The sequence below is a fragment of the Mustelus asterias genome, chromosome 23 (genome assembly GCF_964213995.1).
Source record: "Mustelus asterias chromosome 23, sMusAst1.hap1.1, whole genome shotgun sequence".
Taxonomy (NCBI): domain Eukaryota; kingdom Metazoa; phylum Chordata; class Chondrichthyes; order Carcharhiniformes; family Triakidae; genus Mustelus; species Mustelus asterias.
This window is the reverse complement of record NC_135823.1, coordinates 33312744-33339431: the sequence shown is the minus strand read 5'-3', so window position 1 is coordinate 33339431 and position 26688 is coordinate 33312744. Positions and strand designations below refer to the sequence as shown.

The following is a 26688-nucleotide window of genomic DNA, read 5'->3' as shown; positions in this document are numbered from 1 at the left end:
GAAAGGCAACTTTTCTAATCTGGCATTAAAAGGTTTGCCCATCTTTTTCCAACACCCATTACCAGCTTCAGCTATTTCACATCAGAAACCCAGCAACATCAACAATGTACCTTAACACCAACCTCAAAAGAGCAACATCACTGTATGTGACACTTTCTCTAACTCTAACCTGGTGTCGCACTATATTGTACTTCAGATAAAAATTAAACTGAAGTTATTTGGTTTATACTGTCAGATTGATTTTTGATTTGATTTATTATTGTCACATGTATTAGTATACAGTGAAAGATAGTGTTCCTTGCACGCTATACAGACAAAGCATACCATCCATAGAGAAGGGAAGGAGAGAATGCAGAATGGAGTGTTACAGCCAAAGCTAGGGTGTAGAGAAAGATCAACTTAGTGCCTGAAAAGTATTTAATTAGTTGTAAAGCACTTTGGAAATGTAAGTTCTTTCTTTATTGCCATTTTGCACCTAATTCTGGTGGCCTTATGTTCTGGGCCAGCATTCTTTGACTTTAGGTGGTTCAAGATAGATTAATCTGCGTTTCATGGAAGGAAGATATTTATAGTTCGTTAATCATGGATGGATTCAAGAACAGTTACCAGAGATATTAAGCTGTGGCGCCGACTTACATATCATCTATTAATAAGAAGAAAAGTTTAATATACAGGTGATATGTTTGTTATCTCTTCAGCTGATTGTTGAAAGGGTTCAACAACCATGGTGGCACAGTGGCTCACAGTGCCAGGGACCTGGATTCGATTCCCGCCTTGGGTGACTGACTGTACAGAGTCTGCACATTCTCCCGTGTCTGTATGGTTTCTTCCAGTTTCTGCCCACAGTTCAAAGACGTGCAAGTTAAATGGATTGGCCATGCTAAATTGACCCTTAGTATCCCAAGATGTGTAGGTTAGGGGTATTTGCCTTTGTAAATGCGTGGAGTTACGGAGGGGAGGGGAAGGGAGGACACAGATGGGGTGCTTTTTCGGAGCGTTGGTGCAGACTTAACAGGCTGAATAGCCTCTTTCTGCGCTGTAGGGATTCTATGGTTCTTCTTGGTTCTGTAGTGAAACTACTTCTTGTGGCATTGTCTAATGTTCTGGCTGTCCCTGCAGTGCAGAATCAAAGAGAATCAACTGAAATCCCGTGTGTTTTAATTTAAACCTTGCTTTTTTAGTTGTCATATTTTTCTGTTTGATTTTTCATGAAAGATCTGTACTCTGCATTAAATAGGACAGCTTCAATCTTTTTTTGATTTGTACTTTTAATCTGTTGGTTTCCTCCTTGTAGAAACTGCTTCCTTCCTCTCTCTCCCTCTTTCAGCTAAGAGAATAAGCCAAAGAGTTCAAACCTCCTATGCCCATTAAAAGATGGTAATTAAAAATATATTTTTCTGATTGTTAATACATGGATTGAATTAGTTTGTAATATGGTGCATGTCTGAAGGCTGCACTGCTTGCATTTCTTTCCAATTAGTTCAGGATACTAGATTTTGATATCGACTGCAGATGCCACAAATAAACTTTTTGAATGTTCAGATTTATTTACCCATGTCTAATGAGTTTTGCCTCATCTTCTAAACTCTTTTCTCTTGTTCCTCTTAAGCTCAAACAGTCCTGTAAGCTCCTTTCTGCTCCCCTCTTTCCCCCCCCCCCCCCCCCACTCCAGTAAATTCATTTTGATTTGATTTATTATTGTCACATGTACTAGTATACAGTGAAAAATATTGTTTCTTGCGCGCTATATAGACAAAGCATACCGTACATAGAGAAGGAAAGGAGTACCGAATGTAGTGTTACAGTCATAACTACGGTGTAGAGGAAGATCAACTTAATGCGAAGTAGGTCCAGTCTAAAGTCTCATGGCAACAGGGAGGAAGCTGTTTTTGAGTCAGTTGTACTTGTCCTCAGACTTTTGTATCTTTTTCCTGATGGAAGAAGGTGGAAGAGAGTACATCTGGGGTGTGTGGAGTCCTTGATTATGCTGGCTTCTTTACTGAGGCAACGGGAAGTGTAGACACTGTCAATGGGTGGGAGACTGGTTTGAGTGATGGACTGGGCTTCGTTCAAAACCCTATGTAATTTCTTGTGGTCTTGGACAGAGCAGGAGCCTTACCAAGCTGTGATACAATCGGAAAGAATGATTTCTATGGTGCATCTGTAGAAGTTGGTGAGAGTTGTAGCAGACGTTCCAAATTTCCTTAGTCTCCTGAGAAAGTAGAGGCATTGATGGGCTTTCTTAACTATAGCATCCGCATGGAAGGACCAGGACAGGTTGTTGGTGATCTGGACACCTAAAAACTTGAAGCTCTCGACCATTTCTACTTCGTCCCCATTGATGTAGATAGGGACATGCCCTCCACTATGCTTCCAGAAGTCAATAACAATCTCCTTTGTTCTGTTGACATTGAGGGAGAGATTATTGTCATCACGTCAGATTCTCTATCTCATTCCGGTACTGTCTCATATCATTATTTGAGATTCAACCCACAACGGTGGTGTCGCCAGAAAACTTGAAAATTGAGTTGGAGGGGAATTTGGCCATACAGTCAGGGGTGTATAAAAAGTATAGTATGGGGCTGAGGACACAGAGGAGCGCCAGTGTTGAGGATGATCATGGGGAAGGTGTTGTTGCCTATCCTTACTGACGGCGTTCTGTGGGTTAGGAAGTCTAGAATCCAGTTGCAGAGGGAGGAGCCGAGCCCCAGGCCACGAAGTTTGGAGATGAGTCTCGTGGGAATAATAATGTAATTTAACTTGAGTTTCAACTGCTTAAAGGTTGCAAAAGATGGAAAGGATTGCGAGAGATGTAAGGAGTCGCAATGTGGGAAAGGATAAATTTGTGAAGAAGAACCGAGCACTGAAAAATATGGCAAACTGAATAACGTTGTTATCCTAGCGGACTATAAGAACCCTTGTCCCACGTAACAATGTGCTATATGACTTTGCTGCTAGTCCAAGAAAATCTACCAACTGGTCCCACCCAGCACTCCTGAGAGATCGCTGGGAAGGCTTGCTAAAAGGATAGCAGTTGGTAGGTGCCCACTCACCTTAGTTAACTGCTGAAAGATCACCACACCCAATGTGATGGACAGAATGAACAAATGTTACTGTAGCCAATTCCCCATTCTGCTTAATGTTGAAGCACTAATTCAAGGAAGAGAACAAAATATTATCTATGCACCCTGCACATGACCACTTCAGGAAAGCACATCATGTGCCATCAAATATCTCATTTGTGTGGCCAGGGTGAAAACCTACAAAAAAAAACTGTCTTGGGTATAATCAATAAAACAAAATAGAAAACTCTCGGTTGGGAAGTTGTTTGCCACAATTTAATTAAAAGTAAAGGCTCACTATTTCAACGTCTGAGCAAACAAAGCTGGCAGTCGAGCTTTCACCATGTTGATTCCAAGTGTCATTTTGAGCTCAGCAGCTAATGAATACTGCATTTGTGTGCCGTGTTATAAATCAGGTCAGAAACTCCAAAGTATTTTATGAAGCCAGGCTGGATCATAAGTTTTGCACTTTGAATTTGGCTAGGGTAAGCATGATCTGTTTCACTTCAGGTATGATTCAAATGACCCACTAGGGGGCTTTTATCAAACAAAGTTTATTTAAGAATGCAGTTAACGTGTTGGGAAGAAAATTAGCAATAACTTTTACCAATTACAAACAAGAAAAAAACGATCATTATATAATATAATCCTTAATAAATATATCTAAAATGTTCCAATAAAAAAAAAGCTTCCCATAGACAAAAAAACCCTTTCCACAGGTTTAATACAGCAAAGACTAATACTCACGTGATACTGGGACTGAGTCCTTTGGGTGAATGCTGCAGTGCTCTTGAGGCACACACAAACAAACTTGGAGTCAAAACAGCTTCCCAGAACACCCGGGAGAGACTCTGGTGGAGCCACCAACAGCAGTTTCTCTACTCCAGGAAGACAAACAGCCTTGTTTTCAGCTAACCAGCAGAATTTCCAAAACCAGGGAGAGAGAGAAACACTTCTTTTCAGCTTGATGTCCCTTCTAAACCCAGAACTGCTGCTTGCCAAACACAAAATGAAACCTTAAATTCACTAGGAAGGAAAAAAAACTATCCAAAACACATGACCTTTCTCTTAACAATGTAGGGTCATAAAAGATCCCAGAGTAAAAATAACAAACCCCATTTAAGTAGAAATAAAAAGGACTTCAGACAACCCAGTTCCACAATGAAAAAAACTGAAGCTGTGAGAGCTGCACAGAACATGATTTAGAAAACATTTCTTAAAGGTACACTAACGTCACAGCAGAAACTAAACAAATGTGTTTAATGCCAGCCTTTCCTCAGCCTTCCTGACTAGATTCCCACACATGAAGTTGCCGTTTGATTGAATATCACGCAATGTTTTTAGAAGCTGTGTTTGTGAAGTTTCACCGTCAAGCTAATGTCAATACCCCATTGAGGCTGCTGCACTTTTTCATTAGCACCTGGTTTATAGTCCTTTGTATCAGGAGCCACTGAAGGATAAAAATATAATGTTGTGGGTTGAATAAACGTACAGATTTTTTAAAAGTTTTTGTAAAAATTGTAATTATTTTTGATTTTTTTGTCAAATAAAAAGCGTTTCCATGCTGCAAACCTCTATGACTCTTTAAAAAAAAAACACAGTTGCCAACAGTGCCTTCTCCAATAGAGGTGCTCCTGTGCCTCAGGGAAGTAATACAGTACAGCAAGTGGCTGTGTTGGGTCTTGTCTATCTGCCCTGCCAAGGTCATGTTTAGATTAGCAATGGAAATGTGATTAAAGCCCACCTGTGAGCATGGTGCTTCTCTAAATTGGCCACCCCTAATTATTGCAGCATTTCTTTAAGAATCCTATATTCATCTTTAATAGGACTGCCAAAGGCAGCCTGGAAAGAACGAAGAACGCCCCCCAGCCACCCCCCCCCAACCTTCACCCCACCTCTTATCCACAGCTAGGCTCGCAAATCATCCATTCACACTGACAGAAGGCACAGAACAGCAGAGAATTCTTAATGCGTGTTTGTGAAGAGTGTGCAGGAGAAAGCAGAGGAGGGGTGAGATTAAAAAGCCTTCTGTTTCTGTGAAAGCAGTCTTGCCTTTACATGACAGCTGTAAAGCACGCTGCTGTGCATTTGTGATACAGCCCTCAGAGCAAAATGCATCAATTTGTATAATATTGGTGTGCCTTTAGTTACACTGTGTAATTGAGAAATTGTGCCTGCATGAGCTCTCTCAATCACCAGAGGCAATGGAATACAGTACACCAGTCTGCTGTGGTATGTGTTGGCATTTCAAAGAATGCAGGCGACCTGGCATATAATAACAGGGAATGAAAATCAACATATTTTTCAGCTGACAGCAAGTTGCAGTACACTCACATGCCTGCCTGTCATTCAGGAGAATGATGAGCTGGTCAGTTAAGAGGGAATGCTTGTGGGCTGAGCTTGCACCTGTTTGCACCTTCTCAAATTCTCACCAGTTCGTTAGATGTACTGAACCCCTTGCAAAGATAAGAAAGGAGTCATCTTTCACATGGCTCCCAATCATCAGATGAGCAGAGTGAACACCTGTAGTCTATTGGGTTGAGGGGGTGAGGTGTTTTGATAGGATTGCAGGTGAAAATGCAGTGGCCCATCAAAATGCAGCAGCCATCAGCTGGGCCAAGACAGGGATGGAGAGTGTGACTTGAAGGTGGAAGACAAGCAAGGATAATAGCTGGCAAGATTTTTCTGAAGGCATAGGATGGGTATTTATGGTCCTCCTTCAACTTTACCTTTTCCCTGCCAAAGAAGTAGGGGTCACTGTTTGTAAGTAAAGAGTCGCCCAATTAAGACAGTGATGAGGAAATATTTTTTCTCTGAGGGTATAGTGAGTCTTTTGAACTCTCTTCCTCAAAAGGTAATGGAAGCAGAGTTTTTGAATATTTTTTAAGGCAGAGCTAGACCGATTCTTGATAAGCAATGGAGTGAAAGGTTATTGGGGATAGGTGAGAACGTGGAGTTAAGGTTACAATCAGATCAGCCATGATCTCATTGAATGGCGAGCAAGCTCGAGAAGCCAAGTGGCCTACTCCTGCTCCTAACTCATTTGTTCCCTTGTAAAAGAAAATCCACAAACCTGTATTTTTTGTGTTTCCTCAGTAGCCCTCGTAAATCTCTTCAGTCATGCTGATTTGCCAACTCTATGTAACGCAAGTGGACAGAGTTTGTGCAATGTAGGCACTGGATGACTGTACATTAAAATTGCACCAAAGTTCTATGCATATCCTTGTAGGAAAATCTTACAGTGGATTGATGCTAACTTGAGAAAATAAATCCAGCTTCAAAATTAAATATCTTTACTTGTGTTGTTTTGTCATTAATGCAGCCAAAGAAATGGCTAATATAAAAGTCAAACTGAAGAAAAGAAACATGGTTAGTTGTTTTGCTGGATAAAAGCAAATTACTGCGGCTGCTGGAATCTGAAACCAAAAGAGCAAATGCTGGAAAATCTCAGCAGGTCTGGCAGCATCTGTAAGGAGAGAAAAGAGCTGACGTTTCGAGTCCAGATGACCCTTTGTCAGAGCACATTTGTTCCTTTGGCAAAGGGTCATCTGGACTCAACGTCAGCTCTTTTCTCTCCTTACAGATGCTGCCAGACCTACCGAGATTTCCCAGCAATTTCTCTTTTCGTAGTTTTGCTGTCCCAGTTAAATTTGGAAGCCACTTTTCTCTTTATGCACATTTCACAAGAAAAGAAGAAAATAATTAAAGCTAAAAAGTGTTTCATCTCACAGTCAATGGGTCCTATTGATTTTTTTTGTACCCCTTCATCTTTTGACTTAAATAAAATCAGATGAGTCTTTGTAGTAAACGCTCATTATAGCCTAAGGCACTACTTCCTGGAACAGGGAGCCACGTGATCAGATGTGCTTTTCTCCTTCAGACTCTGATCCCCATTCTGCCATTGTGTTAATGAGCTGCTCACTGCATGAATCTGCAATAAACATTCAGTATCTTATTGAGCACTTTCTGCAGGTTTGCCACAGTTGTTCACAAGAGTAAGCCATTCAGGAGCTGGAACGTGTTCCACCATTCAATTAGATCATGACTAATCTGTATCATAACTCCATTTACCCACCTTGGTTCTATAATGCCTAATATCTCCCCTAAAAGAGCCTTGAAAATATAATCTAGACTGGACACTCTTATGTGGATGTAAAGGATTCACATCGCTATTTCGAAGAAGAGCAGATGAGTTGTTCCCAGTGACCTGGTCAGTATTTATTCTTCAGCATCATTTAAACAGATTATGTGGTCTTTAAAACATTGCTGTTTGTGGGAGCTTGTAGAATACAAATTAGGGTTGCTATATTTCTTTCATTACAGTAGTGACTGCACTTCATAAGTATTTTATTGGCTGCAAAGCACTTTGGCATAGCCTGAAGTTGAAAGATATTATAAATCCAAGTCTAAAAATGTGCCAATCTCAATTTTGACATTTTCAAATTACCTGGCCAACAGTATTTTGAAGGACAGTTACAACTTTCCACTATATCTCATGTTCTGGACTTCTGCACTAATAGAAATAATTTCTCACTCTGTCTATCCTATCAAATTCTTTAATCATCAGTATTTATCCAATTCTCTTTATAAAGTTACTATTGAGTCTGCTTCCAGTACCCTTTTATGCAGCTCATTCCAAATCATAAGGGCAGGCTGTGAAAATCTTTTTCCCTGCTTCTTTTGTGAATTACTTTGGGCAGAATTTTACATTCCCTGTAGGTGTGGCCATAAAATTCTTCAGATTGCCTTCCCACGGGGCTCTCACCTGCCCAACCTCTCTGCAATGTTACGCTGGCCAAGACCAAACCACCCCACCCCCCCCTCCCCCCACCGCTTCACTTGCTCCAATTGCCTCAAATGTGGTGCCCAGCTTTGCCTGCAGCATTCCAGCTGGGGCATAACCAGTGTTTAAAATATTACATAAATCACAAACTTTTCAGCACAGAAACAGGTCCTTCAGCCCAAATGGTCCACACTAATGTTTAGGCTCCACTCAAGTCTCCTCCCACCTTAGCTTATCTCACCCTATCAGCATTTCCTAGTACTTGCTATCCTTATGTCTTTATATCTACTTTATTCATAGAATACCCACAGTGCAGAAGGAGGCCATTCGGCCCATTGAGTCTGCACCAACCACAATCCCATCCAGGCCCAATTCCCGTAACCCCACATATTTACCCTGCTAATCCCCTGACACTATGGTCATTTAGTATGGCCAATTTGTGGGAGGAAACTGGAGCACCCGGAGGAACCCACGCAGACACAGGGAGAATGTGCAAACTCCACACAGACAGTGACCCGAGGCCAGAATTGAACCCGGGTCCCTGGCGCTGTGATGCAGCAGTGCTAACCACTGTGCCACCATGCCGCCCCTTTCTCTTAATTACATTTCTTTATGAGCAAAGCTTTCAAAGGTCAAAAAGACCAAATATTTCAACATCAGGACATTATAATCAAACTGGAAACTACAACAACTTGTATTTATCTACTGCTTTTAACAGGGAAAAACATCCCAAGCCCCTTCATAACTGAGCCACTTAAGGAAATATTAGGAGAGGTGGTCAAGGAGAGTGGCTTCAAAAGAACAGAATGGAGGAACACAGAGATCTTGGAGGGTTGTAGGGCTGGAAGATCAGGAGGAGCAAGGCCATGGAGAGATTTAGAAACAAGGATGATAATTTACAATACAGCCAGTAATTTATTTGGTAACTTGTCAGTAGGGATGCTTGTTTAAGCCAAGGAGATGCTAATAAATCAGTAAGATTATGAGTAAGATTTTACTGAAGAATAAAGCATTCATTTATCTAATGAGGAATGGGAATTGTTTTTCTAAATAGCATGGGGCAACTACTCTGAGACTGTTGCCATCACAGAAAGCTTGTGCTATACATATAGTCAGCTTTTTTTTTTCAAAGCACACTTATTTCCTGATGGTTCAATGATTTTTGTCCAGTGACTGACTGACTGAGTCGTGGAAATCAGGAGTGCTACCAAGTGCAATGGTTAATCATTCAGGTAGTTGTTAATGCTACAATTAGCCTCGATAAACCTGGGCTGGAAGAAGCTGAGGGCATGTGCTTTGACCCTGGTTCCTGCTACTGGCTGCTGTCCGGTCATCTCTGACAGCAATGCTTTGAGTCCACATCAAGTGAAGACAAAGCAGCCTGATGATGCATCCACTCTTGATCAAACATCCTGCCCACATAACACTTCAAGGCTACAAATGAAAAAGGAGCACTTAGGCAGGATACTGAGTGGCAATCAACACCCATCAATCATTCACCAGGAAGGAGCTGATTTCTTTGGAAAAGGTAGGGCATAACATTGGTAGATTTAAAAAGAAGAAATCCAGATGAACCCAGTAGGTACCTTGTTGATGATGTCAGTTTGGGACTGCTGGATATATTTTGAAATAGCTTCTTTATGAACTGAGTTGTACATTGAATTTTTTTTCCAGATCTGGACGAGAAATAGGCCTAACTCTTTTAATGTTCTACATCAGAATCTACCTGACTGGTAGTCGGATTAGTAACTAATTTTTAGCTCCCGTTCAGCAATGATTTGTAGCCAGGAAAGCTTGTTAAGAAAGCAAACCATCTTTTTTTAAAATATTTTCCAATAATTCCAACTGCCTGCTACTGAGGGTTATTCATTGCATCAGATAGTGGCATTAGCTGCACCAGTGGCAGGGGCAGAATGAGCTGTCCATCACACTGAATGGTACTGAATCAAGGAGACAAGCTGCTAGCTGTCACAACATTGCTTTTGCTCCAGGAGTCATCTTGAAGGCTCTTTCCTCAGACTGAAAATGTATGATGGTCAGTCTGACATTTTCAGGGACTCCAGGAAAGATAACAGGAACTTTATAAGCTTGTAGCTGTACATGTATGTGTGTATCCCGTGTGTGTGTGTGTGTGTGGGCACATGTTTGTCACAGATCCAAGAAGGATAAGAGCTGGTATGTATCTTATCAACAAATTTCATCATTTTCCCTCAGTTCTCAAAGCTGAAAGGTTATCTCCACTTTTTAAATCTGTTAAAGCCTCCTTTGAAGCAGTTGATGGAAAGTGAACAAATGCCTCCTGCAAAACAAGTATATAATCGCTCAAAAAAATAATAGAATATGCCTGAAATATTCAGCAGGTCAGGAAGCATCAGCGGAACGAGAAGCATAGTTAACATTTCAAATCAAATTGATGTGTTATGAAAAGTCATTCGACCTGAAACGTAAACTATGTTTCTCTCTCCCTCTACAGATCCTGCCTGACACACTGAATATTTTCAACATTTTCTCTTTTTATTTCAAATGATTGCTTAACTTTTAAACTGTGATATTCCTTTGGAAAAGCTCACTAATTGGACACTTATTACAATAATATATATTTTTATTCATTCATGGCTGAGCCAGCATTTATTGCCCATCCCTAAGGGCATTTCAGAGTCAACCACATTTCTGTGGGTCTGGAGTCTCATATAGACCAGGGAAGGACGACAGATTTCCTTCCCTTAAGGGCATTATTGAAGCAAGTGGGTTCCTACAACAATCGACAATGGTTTTGCTGTCATCGTTAGATTTAAATTCTAGATTTTTATTGAATTCAAATTTCACCATCTGCCATAGTGCATTATCCTAGGTCTCTGGATTATTAGTCCAGCAACAATATATTATGCCACTGCCTCACCTGGCATAATACTTGCCTTTATATAATGCCACAGATGACTGTTAAATTGTTTCACCGCTTCTTTAGTGCACTGGCTGCTGTCAGCCAGGTAAATATTGATTTGATTTACTATTGTCACATGTAATAGTATACAGTGAAAAATATTGTTTCTTGCGCGCTATACAACAAAGCATACCGTTCATAGAGAAGGAAAAGAGAGTGCAGAATGTAGTGTTACAGTTATAGCTGGGATAGAGAAAAGTCAACTTAATGTGAGGTAGGTCCATTCAAAAGTCAGATGGCAGCAGGGAAGAAGCTGGTTGGTATGTGACCTCAGAGTTTTGCATCTTTTTTCCGGCGGAAGAAGGTGCAAGAGGGTATGTCCGGGGTGCGTGGGGTCCTTAATTATGCTGGCTGCTTTTTTGAGGCAGCAGGAAGACAGTGTCAATGAGTGGGAGGCTGGTTTGAATGATGGATTTGACTTCGTTCACGACCCTTTATAGTTTCTTGCAGTCTTGGACAGAGCAGGAGCCATACCAAGCTGTGATACAGCCAGAAAGAATGCTTTCTATGGTGCATCTGTAAAAGTTGGTGAGAGTCGTAGCAGATATGCCAAACTTCCTTACTCTTCTGAGAAAGTAGAGGTGTTGGTGGGCTTTCTTAACTATAGCGCTGGCATGGGGAGGACCAAGACAGGTTGTTGGTGATCTGCACACCTAAAAACGTGAAGCTCTCAACCATTCCTACTTCGTCCCCATTGATGTAGACAAGAGGTATGTCCTCCACTACACTTCCTGAAATCGATGACTATCTCCTTTGTTTTGTTGACATTGAAACCTTGCAAAAATGAAAGTGGTTTAACATGAATTTTGCATCATCTCATTATAATAAGGGAGGATCATTTTTGCTGCAAACCAATGCATGTTATATTTGTGCATGCCTGCAGTGCGGGCATCAGGATTGTTTATCAAATGTTGCAAATGTCAGAACACATTAAAAACTTGAAGCAGCCCTCTCAGCTCTTTCGGAATGACTCCAAAGACTTGGTTTGATTTGATTTGATTTATTATTGTCACATGTATTAGTATACAGTGAAAAGTATTGTTTCTTGCGTGCTATACAGACAAAGCATACCTTGCATAGAGAAGGAAAGGAGAGTGCAGAATGTATTGTTACAGTCATAGCTCGGGTTAGTGAAAGATCAACTTAATATGAGGTAGGTCCATTCAAAAGTGTGATGACAGCAAGGGAGAAACTGTTGAATCAGTTGGTATGTGTCCTCAGACTTTGTATCTTTTTCCGACTGAAGAAGATGGAAGAGAGAATGTCCGGGGTGAGTGGGGTCCTTAATTATGCTGGCTGCCTAGCCGAGGCAGCGGGAAGTGTAGACAGAGTCAATGGATGGGAGGCTGGTTTGTGTGATGGACTGGGCTCCCTTCATGACCCTTTGTAATTTTTTGCAGTCTTGGACAGAGCAGGAGCACAATTCGGTTGAAACTCCCAGTGCAGGGAGCACTGCACTGTTCAGTGGTGGCATTTTTCATTTGAGATTTTAAACTAATGCCCCATCTGACAAAGCATCATGCAGACTCAAAACGTTGGTTGTATTCTCTCCCCACAGATGCTGTCAGAGCTGCTGAGATTTTCCAGCACTTTCTGTTTTTGCCCTATCAGATGCAGATTACATGGAACTATTTTGAAGAAGAGCAGAAGGTTTTCCCTCATATCGTATGTGGGATCATTGGTGAATCATCCATTCTAGCAGTGTCCACTAGACCATTTGACCCATTCTGGATCTTAATTCAAATAACTTTGTAATACGTATTTGTAATCCGTCTACTCTAATCTTGATGGCAGCTTTCCACTCTCAAGATGATGGTTTGCACCATAGTGGTCAACTTTTTTAAGCATTACTTTGGCATGGCAATCTCTGTCGCATTTGCTGCAGAGGAAGCCAGTGGGCTGAGAAGGTGCTTTATTCGCTGGTCTCTCTGTGACCAGCTGAACTTTTCATTTCAACCGCCTTGTACAGTGTCCTTCCAAATAATCAGCCTCCGGAGGTCACAGTGTCAACAACTGTCTCCCAGTGGTCAGTATCATTGTCTATCTTCATATCTCACTTGTAGGTGTCATTGCTGTAGCGGAGGACATTCAGGAAGCCACAACCTAGTGGCGAGTTCACTGTACAGAAGGTCTTAGGGTATACAGCTATTGTCCATCCAATGAATGTGGCCATGCCAGTGCTGACATCATTAGATTAGTAAAAGTGTATGTTGATGGAATTAGCACGCTCCAGAATTGATGAGGTTCTCCTGCCAAGAGATGCCAATGATACATCTTAGACAGTGAAAATGGAAACTGTTCAGCCTTTTCTCCTGCCTTACATATGTTGTCCAGGTCTCACTACTGTAGACGAGCATGCTGGACATGTGGGCTTGCAGCTTGGTATTCTCAGTCAGGTTACTACTGTTCCACCTTCTCTTACTTAGCTGGGGCATAACAGCTGCAGCTTTTGCAATGTGTGTGCTGATTTTAGCGTCAAGTGGCTGGTGATTGTGGAGCTCAAATATGTGAAGCTATCAACAAGCTTCAGCGTTGCATTGTCAATGCTGATAGATGGCCATAAGCTGATGGTCAAACCAAATTCTCTACAAGCACACCCTTTGCTTGAGATCTCAGGCAAGCCAGGCTGAATAGCTTTCTATCAGTTCTGGTATAAAAGTAGACACCCTCTGGAGATGACTTGAGGGTATATGACAGCAGCAAAGAAAATAATATGCCACAAAATATCGGTGCCAGAAGACAGCTCTTTGCTATATAGTCAGTTTGTTGTTACTTTGCTGCAGCCTTCCCTACCCAATCAATTCAATCACACTCTTCTGCCTTCCTAGTGCAGGTTGGAACATAAGACTTCTGTTGTGACATCACTCCCACTGCTGCTTCATTGAAGAAAGATTTGAACCAGAAATGACTGAGTGAAACCAAAATCAATAGCAGCATTTTTTTATTTCATTAGCTCCTACATTGCTGTAAGATTGCAGTTCACAAAAACTGACCGACTATAGGAAGCCATCTATAGGCACTGTCGCAGTTATTTTATAAACCTTGGAGATCAATAGTATGTAGATGGTAAATAGGCTGCACAGTATTGAATTACCTCATAGCTAATCAGATTTAATTCTATTTATTTATTTTCATTGTTGAATCATACAGCACAAAAGGAGGCTACTTAGTGCTGATGCCGGAGTTTTGGAAGAACTATTATTCCCATTCCACCCTTTTTCACCCTTCTCACCCCCACTGCCAAGAGTAGTGCTTTTCCACAAGTTTTTACGTGAGTATCACTATCCCAGAGTCTCAACAGAAAATAATATGCACCTATAGGCTTAGTCCCATACTGGAAGAAGGGATCTGATCGATTTAGTTCAGCTGTTTATTTGCTTAAGGAAATATGCATGTTATGGAGCTCAAAACCCTTTCTAACATTTGTTCAAACCTCATTCTAGAGACTTAAGCACAAAATCTAGGCTGACACCCAGCGCAGAACTGAGGGAGTGCTGCACTGTCAGAGGTGTAGTCTTTTGGATAAGATATTAAATGGAAGCCCTGTCTGCTCTCTCAGGTAGACATAAAGGATCCTTGGCACAATTTTGAAGATGTGCAGGGGCATTCTACATGGTGTTTTGGCCAAAACTATCTTTCAGTCAACAACTAAGACAAATTGTCTGGTTATTTATCACATTGCTACTTTTGGAATCTCTCTGCGCACAAATTAACCACTGCATTTCCTATATTACAACAGCTACTGCACAGGAAAATACTCCGTTGGCTGTAAAATGCCTTAATATTGAGGTTCTGAAAGGTGCTAGAGAAATGTACATTATTTTAATACAAAGGCATTACTACTTATAGAGTCATAGAGGTTTACAGCATGGACACAGGCCCTTCGTTCCAACTTGTCAATGCCGCCCAGTTTTTACCACTAAGTTAGTCCCAGTTGCCTGCATTTGGCCCATATCCCTCTCTACCCATCTTACCCATGTAACTATCTAAATGCTTTTTAAAAGGCAAAATTGCACCCGCCTCTCCTACTGCCTCTGATGGCTCGTTCCAGACACTCACCACCCCCTGTATGAAAAAAGTGCCCCCTGGAACCTTTTGTATTTCTTCCCCCTCACTTTAAACATATGCCGTCTCGTTTTAGACTCCCCTACCTTTGGGAAAAGATGTTGACTATCTACCTTATCTATGCCCCTCATTATTTTATAGACCTCTATAAGAACACCCCTAAGCCTCCTACGCTCCAGGGAAAAAAGTCCCAGTCTATCCAGCCTCTCCTTATAACTCAAACCATCAAATCCTTGTAGCATCCTACTTTACAAGGTTGTAAAGTTCCCATCTATAGACATTTTGGGGATCACCGTATAACACAGACAGCCAGAATGCAGGTACACTCCCATGGAGCAAGGTGTCGTGATCTAACATCAGTCTCTTTTTTTTGAAGCTGTATAATACTATCCACTCTGAGCAGGACTACACATCTCTAGTGTAAATAGAAGTAAAAGATTGCACTGTTGCTCTACTAGCAGAAGAGTGTCAATTCTAGAGGCGAACAAAATTATTATTTGTCACTTTGGTAGCTGAATACTTTAAGTCTGATGAATGGAGCTATACGGAGGAAGATGCTGTTGCTCTGCTTCACCAACAGGCAGACACCCACTGCTACAAAATAGGATTGGATTTCAAATGGTCGCTATTGCACCTAATTAATTAGAAAAAGTTGTAATACCAGGGCAATGAATAATTAAAAACACTGTAATAAAGTTGTAATTACTGTAATCAGTTAACAAACACCAGGGGGATAAAACTGTTGCAACAACAGTGTTGCACTAATCACTTAAGAACTACAACCTCCTTGCAATATATGCATGATTTCAATATGCTTTTAGCCGTAACTTACTCTCACAAGAATACGAAAGACAGCGCACGGGGTATCCTCATTGTTAATTACAGAGCTCAAGATAGGAAAAGAGTTCATGGTTTGAGTGAATTCCAGGCTCATTATGTTTTGTCTGAATACCACAAATGTAAACATATGCTGTAAAACTAGATCTCCCATGCTCTGTTTGAAGGCAGCCCAGATCATGGGCCAGGATGCAGACAAGGCATGAATGAGATTCAGCAAAGAAAAGTGGGACACCAGGCCTAAGATGGAGCAGGACAATTTTCCAGTTCTCTAGAAATTGGGGACTGTGATGTTCTCGGCCTGAGGTGGGGAACAGAGGCACTCCTGGGGCTGAAATATGTAGGAACAATCCTGGGGTGGGATATGGAAGCATTTCTAAGGATGTAGACTGATGAGAGGTTTATTTCCACTTCCATTACTCTGCAGGAGTTAGCTATTATAAATTAATTTGCAATTAATTTGTATCAAGTGCAACGAAAAGATCACATTAAATGACAGTATTTTTGTCCTGAATCGAAAGGGATCCTAGTTTATCTAGGCTGACACTTTATTGTAGTACTAGGGAAACACTGCACTTTCAGCCATGCTGACGGTTGGGTGAGACTGAGTCTAAAGCGAAGTCCCGTCTATCTGATCTATAAAAGTCCATGATATCATTCAAGGAGCATTTCTTCTAATCTTTGATCAACGCTAATAAAAGACAGATTCCCTGATCAGTTATCTTGTTGATGTTTGTGGAATCTTGCTGTGTAAAAAAAATTAGCTGTTGAAAATTTGTCCATGTGCAATTACATTTTGAAAATAATTCACAGGCTGTGGCACTTCAAGACATCCTAACAGCATAAAAGACAATCTATTGCAAATCCTTGCCTTCCTTTATATTGTGATCCCTGCCCCACTCCACCGTCATGTTATAATTTGGGTTTGACCTTGAGAGCAATTTTCACCCCTGCATAAGCCTGGTGTTACTGAGAACAGTTCTGCCCCCCAATCATACCCACAGGAGGGTGGGTAGGGGCAGCATGGTGGCACAGTGGTTAGCGCTGCTACCTCGCAGTGCCAGGAACCTGGTTTCAATTTCGGCCTTGGATGACCTTCTCTGTGGAGTTTGCACGTTCTCCACGTGTCTACGTGGGTTTCCACCAGGTGCTCTGATTTCCTTCCACAGTTCCAAGATGTGCAGGTTAGCCTAATTGGCCATGCTAAATTGCCCCAAAATATGTAGTTTAGGGGGATTAGCAGGGTAAATGCATGGGGTTACAGGGATACGGTGGGGATTGGGCTTGGGTAAGATGCTCTCTCGGAGAGTTGGTGTAGATTTGATGGGCTGAATGGCCTCCTTCTGCACTGTAGGGATTCTATGAAAGGTAGGGTCAGCTCTATAAATAAAAACACAAATTACGGGAATTACACAGGCCAAGCAACAACTGTGGAGAGAGAAGCAGATTTAACATTTCAGGTTAAGATTTCATCAGAATCGGATGGTCACTGGTCTCATAGGTGAGACTCATACGCTGCATTCTGAAAGTCGTAGTCTGGTGCATTGAGAGTGTAATCTGCTACCTGCATTATTGAGTTCCATCTTAAACCAAGACAAATATGTAACTTGCAATTAACATAAGTCTCAAAATGCCTAACAACAGAGCAAGTCTGTGGATGACACATTTTAACAACATTAGGAGTAAAGAAGTTTCTCCTAAATTCCCTATTGGAAATAATAGTGACCATCATATTTGTGACGTCTGGTTTTGGTCCCCTCACAAGTCAAAATTGGCTTTAGTTATTACAGTTTTGTTCTGCCAGTAAAATTTGGATATCTTCTGAGTGCCAGCTCATCACACTAAGCCACCAAGGCGATTTCTGGGTGTGAGTGCTTAATATCCTTCACCATTGTTATAATGCTACTCTATATCTAGATTAATATAGCAAAAAGAAACCAGAATAACTCTCCAGGGTCTTAGCATTCAAGTCCTTGAAGCGAGCTGAAGCAGGCAGCTGAATCGTGTTCGGAGCCGATAACTGCTCCTTTTGTATAATGTTTTAACAAAAAATGTTCTAACGAAAAAAATCTGTCCCTTTATCTTTTCTTTGTTCAACTACATGCTGCTCAAGTCGGATTCTGAATCCTTTTCAGCAATGTGACACTGAGAACTGTGGTTTGAAGATAGTTTTATTCTCTCCAAAAGTTATTCTCTTGCCATGTTTGTGAGCTTTGACTCTGCACAACCAAACCATGGAGACACAAAAAAAGGCTTTGAATAGGATTGTTCTTTTGGACAACTAACTGGAAATGTAAATCGGACTACCAAAGTCTATTTGCAAAATAAAGTTTAATTCCACGTCTATTACTCACAATGTGCAGGAATTAGCTATTATGAATATCAATTAATTTGCATCAAATGCAAAGCAAAGCTCACAGTATTTTTGTCCCTGAATCAAAAGGGATCCTAGATTATCTAGACTGACACTTAACTGTAGTGCCATGGAAGCACTGCACTGCCAGCCATGCTGGTGGTTGGGTGAGACTGACTCTAAAGCGAAGACTTGTCTATCTGATCTATAAAAGTCAATGGTATCATTCAAAGAGCAGGTATTTCTTCTGATCTTTAATCAATGCTAACAAAAAACAGATTCGATCAATTATCTTGTTGATGATTGTGGGATCTTGCTGTGTACAAATTAGTTGTTGAATTTGTCCATATGTGATTACATTTTAAAAGTAATTCACAGGCTGTGACACTTGAAGACATCCTGACAGCATAAAAGACATTAAAAGACAATATGCTGCAAATCCTTGCCTTCCTTCATATTTGTGACCCCTGCCCCACTTCACCTGTCATGTTATAATTTAGCTTTGAACTTGAGAGCAATTTTCACCCCTGACCCCTACCTGCATAATAAGCCTGGTGATACTGAGAACAATGGGTCTGCTCCCCAAACATATGCATCAGAGCATCAAGTGGCCAGCAACTAGTAGCATTCCACATGGACTAAAGAGGAAACTAAAGCTCATACACCCTCCCAAGAACTGCTTTACAGAACCTTCCAGCAACCAGATGTAGATTACCAGGTCTGATAATGCCTTTTCAGTAAGGGAATTATACAGGGACAATGAAGGCTGTTTTAAGAGGTCATGAAAAATCGTTTTAAATGCTCAGAAGGAAAATGTTATGTTCTTTTTAACTTTTGCTTTTAGAAACTTCGGCCATCAAATTGTTCCAGAAAGTGGCAACAGGTTAATTCTCCAAGGTTAGACACAACTTGGTGAATTTCAGATTTATTTGAAAAAAATTGAAGTAATTTGGCTGTATCTTGTCCAATTTGGAAAAGTGTTAATATGCTAAAAGTTCGAAATAAAATGTTGTGCAAGAGGAAGGAGGGCATCAATAAGGAAACCTCATACTCAGCACAGCAGCTCAGAAGCAGAATTTGTGTATTTACTAAACCAGACCAGGACCTGCTGTCTGAGTGGTGATCCCACTGACAGGTTAAAGTGGTTATATTTTGGGATTTGGATTTTTTGTTTCGCGTTCTATCCAAAAATGTCTAAACTGTAAACCAGTGACCAATAGTCTCTGTTAGTTATAATGGAGGTACAAACCTTCCACTAGTTTTCATTGTCTTATGATGTGGAGATGTTGGTTCTTGAGGGTTCCAATGAATTTTCATAGTAAACAAAGCAAACAAATTCCTTTTCTTACTCTTTGCCCCATGCCTATTCTGGCTAATCTTAGGTTTGACTGAAACAGTCAAGCCAAAGAAGATCAACCAGTTCAGACTTGACCATAACTGGCACATCACTACGTGCACAATTGGTCTAGTGGTCCTAAAGTTGATGGATATCTTCCCTGATTATACCCACTTGAGCTTCAAGGGACAGGTGGATAGTAGTAACCCAAGCATTAAGGAAAAAAACAACAGGCAAGTGTGGGTACCAGCCTTCTATCTAATAAGATGATGATTTGCATGTGGTGGTCAAATTTGTGTCAAGCATTGCCTGGTGAAACTCAAAGCCCACTCTGGCATGACTGTCTCTGCCACATTTGCTGCAGATGAAGACAGTGCGCTGAGAAGGTGCGTGGCCCTCTTGTCTCTGGCAAGCTCATGAACCATTTCTATGACTGCTTCATTGTACCTTCCAGCAACCATCAAAGAGTAAGTACAAGAGATGGTGAAACCTGTGAGCTTGCTTCCAGTTTCGCCGCAACTCATACATGAAGAGCAGGCTAACTGACTAAAACAGAACACTTTGGAGAGGTGATGTACCACCATTGCCCACATGTTGTGCTCTGATCTGAGTTATTCCCTTGGTGGACGTAGATGGAAAAGAACAGGCACTTGCTCCTCCTCAGGAAAGTAGAGTCAATCTGTATCCCCTACTCCAATGCACCTCCTCAAGGCCCAAAGAGCATGGACCTTGGCAGCAAATAGTTGTCTAGGAATAGCTTTCGACCTATTTGATTTGATTTATTGTTGTCACATGTATTAGTATACAGTGAAAAGTATTGTCTCTTGCGCGCTATACAGACAAAGGACATATAAAGTACATAGAGAAGGAAAGGAGAGGGTGCAGAATGTAGTGTCAAGTCATAACTAGGGTGTAGAGAAATATCAACTTAATGCGAGGTAGGTCCATTCAAAAGTCTGAGAGCAGCAGGAAAGAAGCTGTTCTTGAATCAGTTGGTACGTGACCTCAGACTTGTATCTTTTTCTCGAAAGAAGAAGGTGGAAGAGAATATGTCTGGGGTGCGTAGGGTCCTTAATTATTCTGGCTGCTTTTCCGAGGCAGCGGGAAGTGTAGACAGAGTCAATGGATGAGAGGCTGGTTTGCGTGATGGACCGGGCTTCCTTCATGACCCTTTGTAATTTCTTGCAGTCTTGGACAGAGCCATACCAGGCTGTGATACAACCAGAAAGCATGTTTTCTATGGTGCATCTGTAAAAGTTGGTGAAAGTCGTAGCAGACATGTCAAATTTTCTTAGACTCCTGAGGAAGTAGTCACGTTGGTGGACTTTCTTAACTGTAGCATCAGTGTGGAGGAACCAGGACAGGTTGTTAGTGATCTGGACACCTAGAAACTTGAAGCTGTTGATCATTTCCACTGTCCTCCACTACGCTTCCTGAAGTCAAGACTATCTCCTTTGTCTTGCTGACATTGATTGTCGTCGCACTCGTTCACCAGATTTTCTATCTCTTTCCTGTACTCCGTCTCACCATTGTTTGAGATTCAACCCACTATAGTGGTGTCATCAGCAAACCTGAAGATCAAGTTGGAGGGGAATTTGGCCACACTGTCATAGGTGGAGAAAGAGTACAGTAAGGGGCTGAGGACACAACCTTGTGAGGAATCGCTGTTGAGTATGATCGTGGCGGAGGTGTTGTTGCCTGTCTTTACTGATTGCGGTTTGTGGGTTAGGAAGTCTAAGATCCAGTCGCAGAGGGAGGAGCCAAGCTCCAGACCACAGAGTTTGGAGATGGGTTTGTAGCAATAATGGTGTTGAGGCTCAACTGTAGTCAATAAATGGACGTTTGACTAGTGTGTTTTTGTTATCCAGGTGTTCCAGGGTTGAGTTTAGGGCCAGGGAAATTGCGTCTGCTGATGACCTGTTGAGCGATAGGCAAACTGTAGTGGATCCAGGCAGTCTGGGAGGTGGGAATTGATTTATGCCATGACTAACCTTTCGAAGCACTTCATAATGATGGATATTAGAGCCACTAAGCAATAGTCGTTAAGGCAGGCTGCCTGGCTTTTCTTTGGTACAGGGATGATGGTTGAAGCAGATGGAGACATCAGATTGGTTAAAGAGAGGTTAAAGATGTCTGCGAATACCACCGCCAGCTGGTCCTCACAGGATCGGAGTGCTTGTTTGGATACCCCATCCGGGCCAGTCGCTTTCCGTGGGTTGACTTTCGAGAAGGCTGATCTGACTATGATGGTGACCTCGGTTACCGGTTAGTCGGAGGCTTCCGGATTGGAAGGCTGACCTCTTGCTTAGAACAGGCATAGAATGCATTGAGCTTATCAGGGAGGGATGGTTATTGGGTGCAGGGACAACTTAACATTTCCTGGAAATACTATCATAAGCAGAAATAATCCTCACACCCCTCTCCCCCCCCCCCCCCCCCACACCCCCACACACCCCCCCCCCCAATCAATGCATCAATACACATCCAATTCAAAACTAATACAAGCATCCAACTTTTATGACTTTAATTACTTAGCTTAAACAGTTTTGACCAGAACTGTATGATATATGAGCTTGTGACTTTGTTGGGTGTGTCTCTTGTAAAATGTAAGCCATGATGTCCTAGAACTGGTGGCCATATAAACTATAATTTTCTTTCATCTGAAACCGCTATTAACAGAAACACAGACCTTTAGTGCATTCCGTTATTGTGTCTTTTCTATACATACTTATAGGATTAGTCTATGCCATTTAAGAAGAGCCTAAATTAAGAGTAAAAAACGAATAAGGAAACATTAAAAGGAAATGTTTTAAAATTAATAGCGTCTTCATTTTGCCAGTGACTAACTTGTGTTTCATTCTCTGTTCACTGCAGGCCGCCAACAGCCTGGGAGCAAAGATGCAGCTCCTGGAGACTGATTTCTCCAGTTCCATCACTGAGCTCATCAACCTTCACCTGCACCATCAGAACAGCATCCCAGCATTCCTCAGTGCCATCACCCTTGACCTCTTCAGCCGCCAGACATTTGCCTAGTGGAACTGGAAAGCAGCTTGCGTTTTTGTGATTGAGGACAACCATTTTCAGTTCATTATTTCATTGCAAAGAAGTTTGCTTCGCAATAGTGTCAATTAGACACCAATTCAGCATTTAGTTACATTTGCACTGGGGGGGTTTGCTTAATATGTTTTCTGAGCAGTTGTTTTTGCTTTAGTTGTAATTTTAATTAATGTGTTCCCCTTCATTCATCATCTGGCAGCTGGAAAGGGGAGTGAGCAGAGCGTGAACTCCACAGCTGCTGATACCATTGCTGCCTTGAGGGGTCTCCTCTTCATGCAGGGAGCTAGACAGATGCCTCCTTTTCAGATGGAAGGATTTCAGAGTGAAGGACATGATTAAGAAATGATAAAACTCTTCTCACCAGTTGTCACAGAATGCAAGTATTTAACTGCTGTGCTGTAAAGCTATCATGCTGTACTGCACAGATAAGGGCACCCTGTTGCTGGTACAACTCCTCAAACGCAAGCTTCCATCAAGATATATTTGGTGTGATCTCTTGTAAGGTAACATGCCTACTTCTGTTTGGTGAACTTTGATGCATAACAAGGTAGATACCCTGGACTGGATTTTATGTGACAGCTGGGCCAACTAAACCTTGGGAGGGCCCTACGTCAGTCTCCTGGTGGCAGGAAAACCTCTCCTGATTAAGTAGGAGGGCAGAAGGGACTGTCACAGAATTTCCAGCCCCCAGTAGGAAGTCAGTTATTGACACCCAGTATCCCTGAGCCCATAGCATTTTAATGGTGATTGATGAATTAAATGGAGGCTCATGGGCCCTCCTGCACCTTCAGAGGACCGCCCAGCAAACCCTGTCCACCTTGCACCTTTGGATTGAGGGGGGTCCCTCTGCGATCCTTGGCTTCATGTGGTACGGTGCTGCCAGCAGCCACCACTGCTGATGGTGCTGGCGTCATAAGGAACTGCCGGCCTCTCACTGGCAGTCAGCACTCTGGTAAGACTTCCGCTGCCGGGAATCTTAGCCACCGGGAAGGCTGGCCAACAGCCATTTACATGCTTGAAGAGCCCATTGGGCCTCCCCCACAGAACTGATTGCATTCCCCACAGTTTGCCAATCTGTGGGCGTGACCCTTATCATCCCAAGAAAATTCCAGCCACTGCCATGTTTGATAACAAACATGTAAAATACCACCGAGGTGTAGAGTAATCATGGGCAGAGTGTGTATTGTCAGAACCTTTTCTGAATTGTAGTTGACTTCGAAATCCAGGCTAACAATTCACCAAACCTTGGTGATTATTAATTATGAGTGTTTTAATTAAACAATATTTGATCGCTATTGAAAGATTTTCTTTAAAATACTGTTTTCTCCCCCAACACAAGTATCAGCATCTTATTCAACTGAGATGGGACAACCAAACCTCACTGCTGCCCATATCCAGCATTTATACATGTGCATAATCCATTATCCACTGTAACATCACTAAACAGTGATCACATAGAAAACTTGGCTGCTTTTCTCTTTACTAACCCAAAGGCACTGAGGTCAGCTGTTTAGTTCCTACCTTGGCTGAAATTAGCTAACAGAACAGACTAGAGTCAAATCTGGTGCAATAACTGAGCCACAAAGACAATGAAATAATCTAAGGGTTTAGCACATTTTCTGACTCCGTCATCAACACTGCTTCCTATCAGAATGGAATGGATGCTCTATGATAACTTTGCAGTGTTCATAAGCCACTGATTTTTTCCCTGAGGGTTGAATAATTGCAAATAAAAAATACAGAGTATGGAACTGTTGAATGACTCTTATTTAAGTTGAACAGCAAAGTTTTTAATTAAAAGGACACTGTGCAGATTAACATGTACGGATGAACTTCCTTTCTATAATACATCCACTGTTACATGCAACTGGCTTATGTTTTCTTTTCTGTAATGAAGCCCTTCCAGTTACCTGGTTTGTCTTTATAAAAATTATTTGACATGGTTTTAAACTGAAACGACAATAACACCAGCCCTGTCGACTCTTTACCTGGGGGTTTGTCCCAATATGGGGAGAGCTCTCTCCCACAGACTAGTGCAGCAATTGCTTGCAAAGTCATACTCCTGGAATCATACTTTACAGACAAGTTTCCAACATCACCATCCTGAGGTATATTCTGTCCCACCGACAGAACGTACCTACTAGTGTCCACACAGTGGTAGAGCCAGGAAGGAGTTGTCCTGGGAGTTCTCACCATTGACTCCAGACCCCATGAAGTCTCATGGCATTAGATCAAACATGGGCAAGGAAACCTCCTGCTGGTTACCACCTAGCATCCTCCCACTCTCAGCTGGCGAGTTAGTACTCCTCCATGTCAAACGTTACTTGGAGGAGGCACGAAGGTAATAAGGGCACAGAATGTACTCTGGGTGGAAGACTTCAATGTCCATCACCAAGAGCAACTCAGTGGCACCACCACTGATTGAGGTGGATGAGTCTTAAAGGACATAGTCTTCGACAGGTGGCGAGGGAACCAACAAGAAGGAAACATCCATTTGACCTTGTCCTCCCCAATCTATCTGTTGTGGATGCATCTGTCCATAATAGTATTGATAAGAGTGACTACCAGACAGTCCTTATGGAGATGAAGATCCATCTTCACATTGAGGATACCGTCCATTGTGTTGTGTGGCACTATCACTGTGTTAAATGGAATAGATTTCGAATGGATCTCTTAACTCAAATCTTGGCATCCATGAGGTGCTTTGGGGCATTGGCAGCGGCAGAATTTTATATAAACACAATCCACAACCTCATGGCCTGGCATATCCCCCCCACTCTATCATTACCATCAAGCCGGGGAGCAATCCTGGTGCAATGATGAGTACAGGAGGGAAGGAGCAGCACCAGGCATACCTAAAAATGAGGTGACAACACATGAAGTTACAACACAGGACTAGTGTGCCAAGCAGCATGGAATAGACATGAGCTAAGTGGTTCATAACCAATGGATCAGACTGAAGCTCTGCAGGCTTGTCACGCCCAATTGAGATTGGTGGTGGACAATTAAACAACTCACTGGAGGAGGAAGTGCCACAAGTATCTTCCATCCTCAATCTAACGGGAGCCCAGCACATCAAAGCAAAAGATAAGGCTGTATAATTTGCTGAGTGAATAATACATCTCCACCTCCTCCTGTGGTCCCCAGCATCACAGATGCCAGTCTTCAGCATATTTGATTCACTCCACATGATAGCAAGAAATGGCTGAAGGCACTTAATACTGCAAGGGCTATGCATCCTGACAACATCCTGACAATAATACTGAAGAGTTGTGTTCCAGAACTAGCTGTACCCATAGCAAAGTTGTTCCTGTCAAGCCACAACACTGGCATCCACCCAGGAATGTGGGATATTATCCAATTACTGACCATCAGCCTGTGCTCGGTCATCAGCAACATGATGGAAAGTGTTCTCAACAACACTATCAAATGCCACTTTGCAATGGGTTTGACACTGGGTTCTGTCAGGGCTTCTCAGCTCCTGACTTCATAACAGCCTTGGTCCAAACATGGACAAAAGAGCTGAACTCCACAGGTGAGGTGAGAGTGACTGCTCTTGACAAAGGTAGCATCTGATTGAGTATGGCATCAAGGAGCCCTAGCAAAACTGTATTTAATGGGAATCAGTCTGAACGGTACCTAGCAAAAAGGAAAATGGTTGTGATTGTTGGAGGTCAATAACCTCAGTCCTTGGACATCACAGCAGGAGTTTGTCAGGGTAGTGTTCTAAGCCCAACCATCTAGGGCTGTTTGATCAATGACTTTCCCTTCATCATAAAATCAGGAGTGGGGATGTTCGCCAATGACTGCACAATATTCGCCACTATTCGCAACTCTTCAGATACTGAAGCAGTGCATGTCCAGATGCAACAAGGTCTGGAAGTTATTCAGGTTTGGGCTGATAAATAGCAAGTAACACGTTAGCCAAAAAAGTGCCAGGCAATAACAATCTCCAACAAGAGATATCACACCATCTCCCCTATACAATCTATGGCATTACCAAGGCTGAATCCACCACCCTGTGGGTTACCAGTGACCAGAAAATGAACTGGACTAGCCATATAAATACTGTGGCTAAAACAACAAGTCAGAGGCTGAGAATTCTGCAGTGAGTAACTCATGTCCTGACTCCCAAAGCCTGCCCACCATCTACAAGGTACAATCCTGGAGTGTGATGGATTAGTCTCCATTTGCCTGAATGAGTACAGCTCCAACAACATTCATAGAAACATAGAAGATAGGAGCAGGAGGAGG

At 42.0% G+C, this 26688-nt stretch overlaps 1 protein-coding gene across 5 annotated transcripts in view; it reads left to right on the top strand.

Moving 5' to 3' along the window:
- The window catches only part of mrm2 (mitochondrial rRNA methyltransferase 2), a 952456-nt gene extending 928156 nt beyond the window's left edge, over positions 1–24300 (top strand). For all 5 annotated transcript variants that reach the window (XM_078240222.1, XM_078240223.1, XM_078240224.1 and 2 more), the window contains one exon: positions 22252–24300. In XM_078240222.1, coding sequence (XP_078096348.1) covers positions 22252–22410 — 159 coding nt within the window. In that variant the 3' untranslated portion in view covers positions 22411–24300. The remainder of the gene's footprint in view (positions 1–22251) is intronic.
- The last annotated feature ends 2388 nt before the right edge of the window (positions 24301–26688 follow it).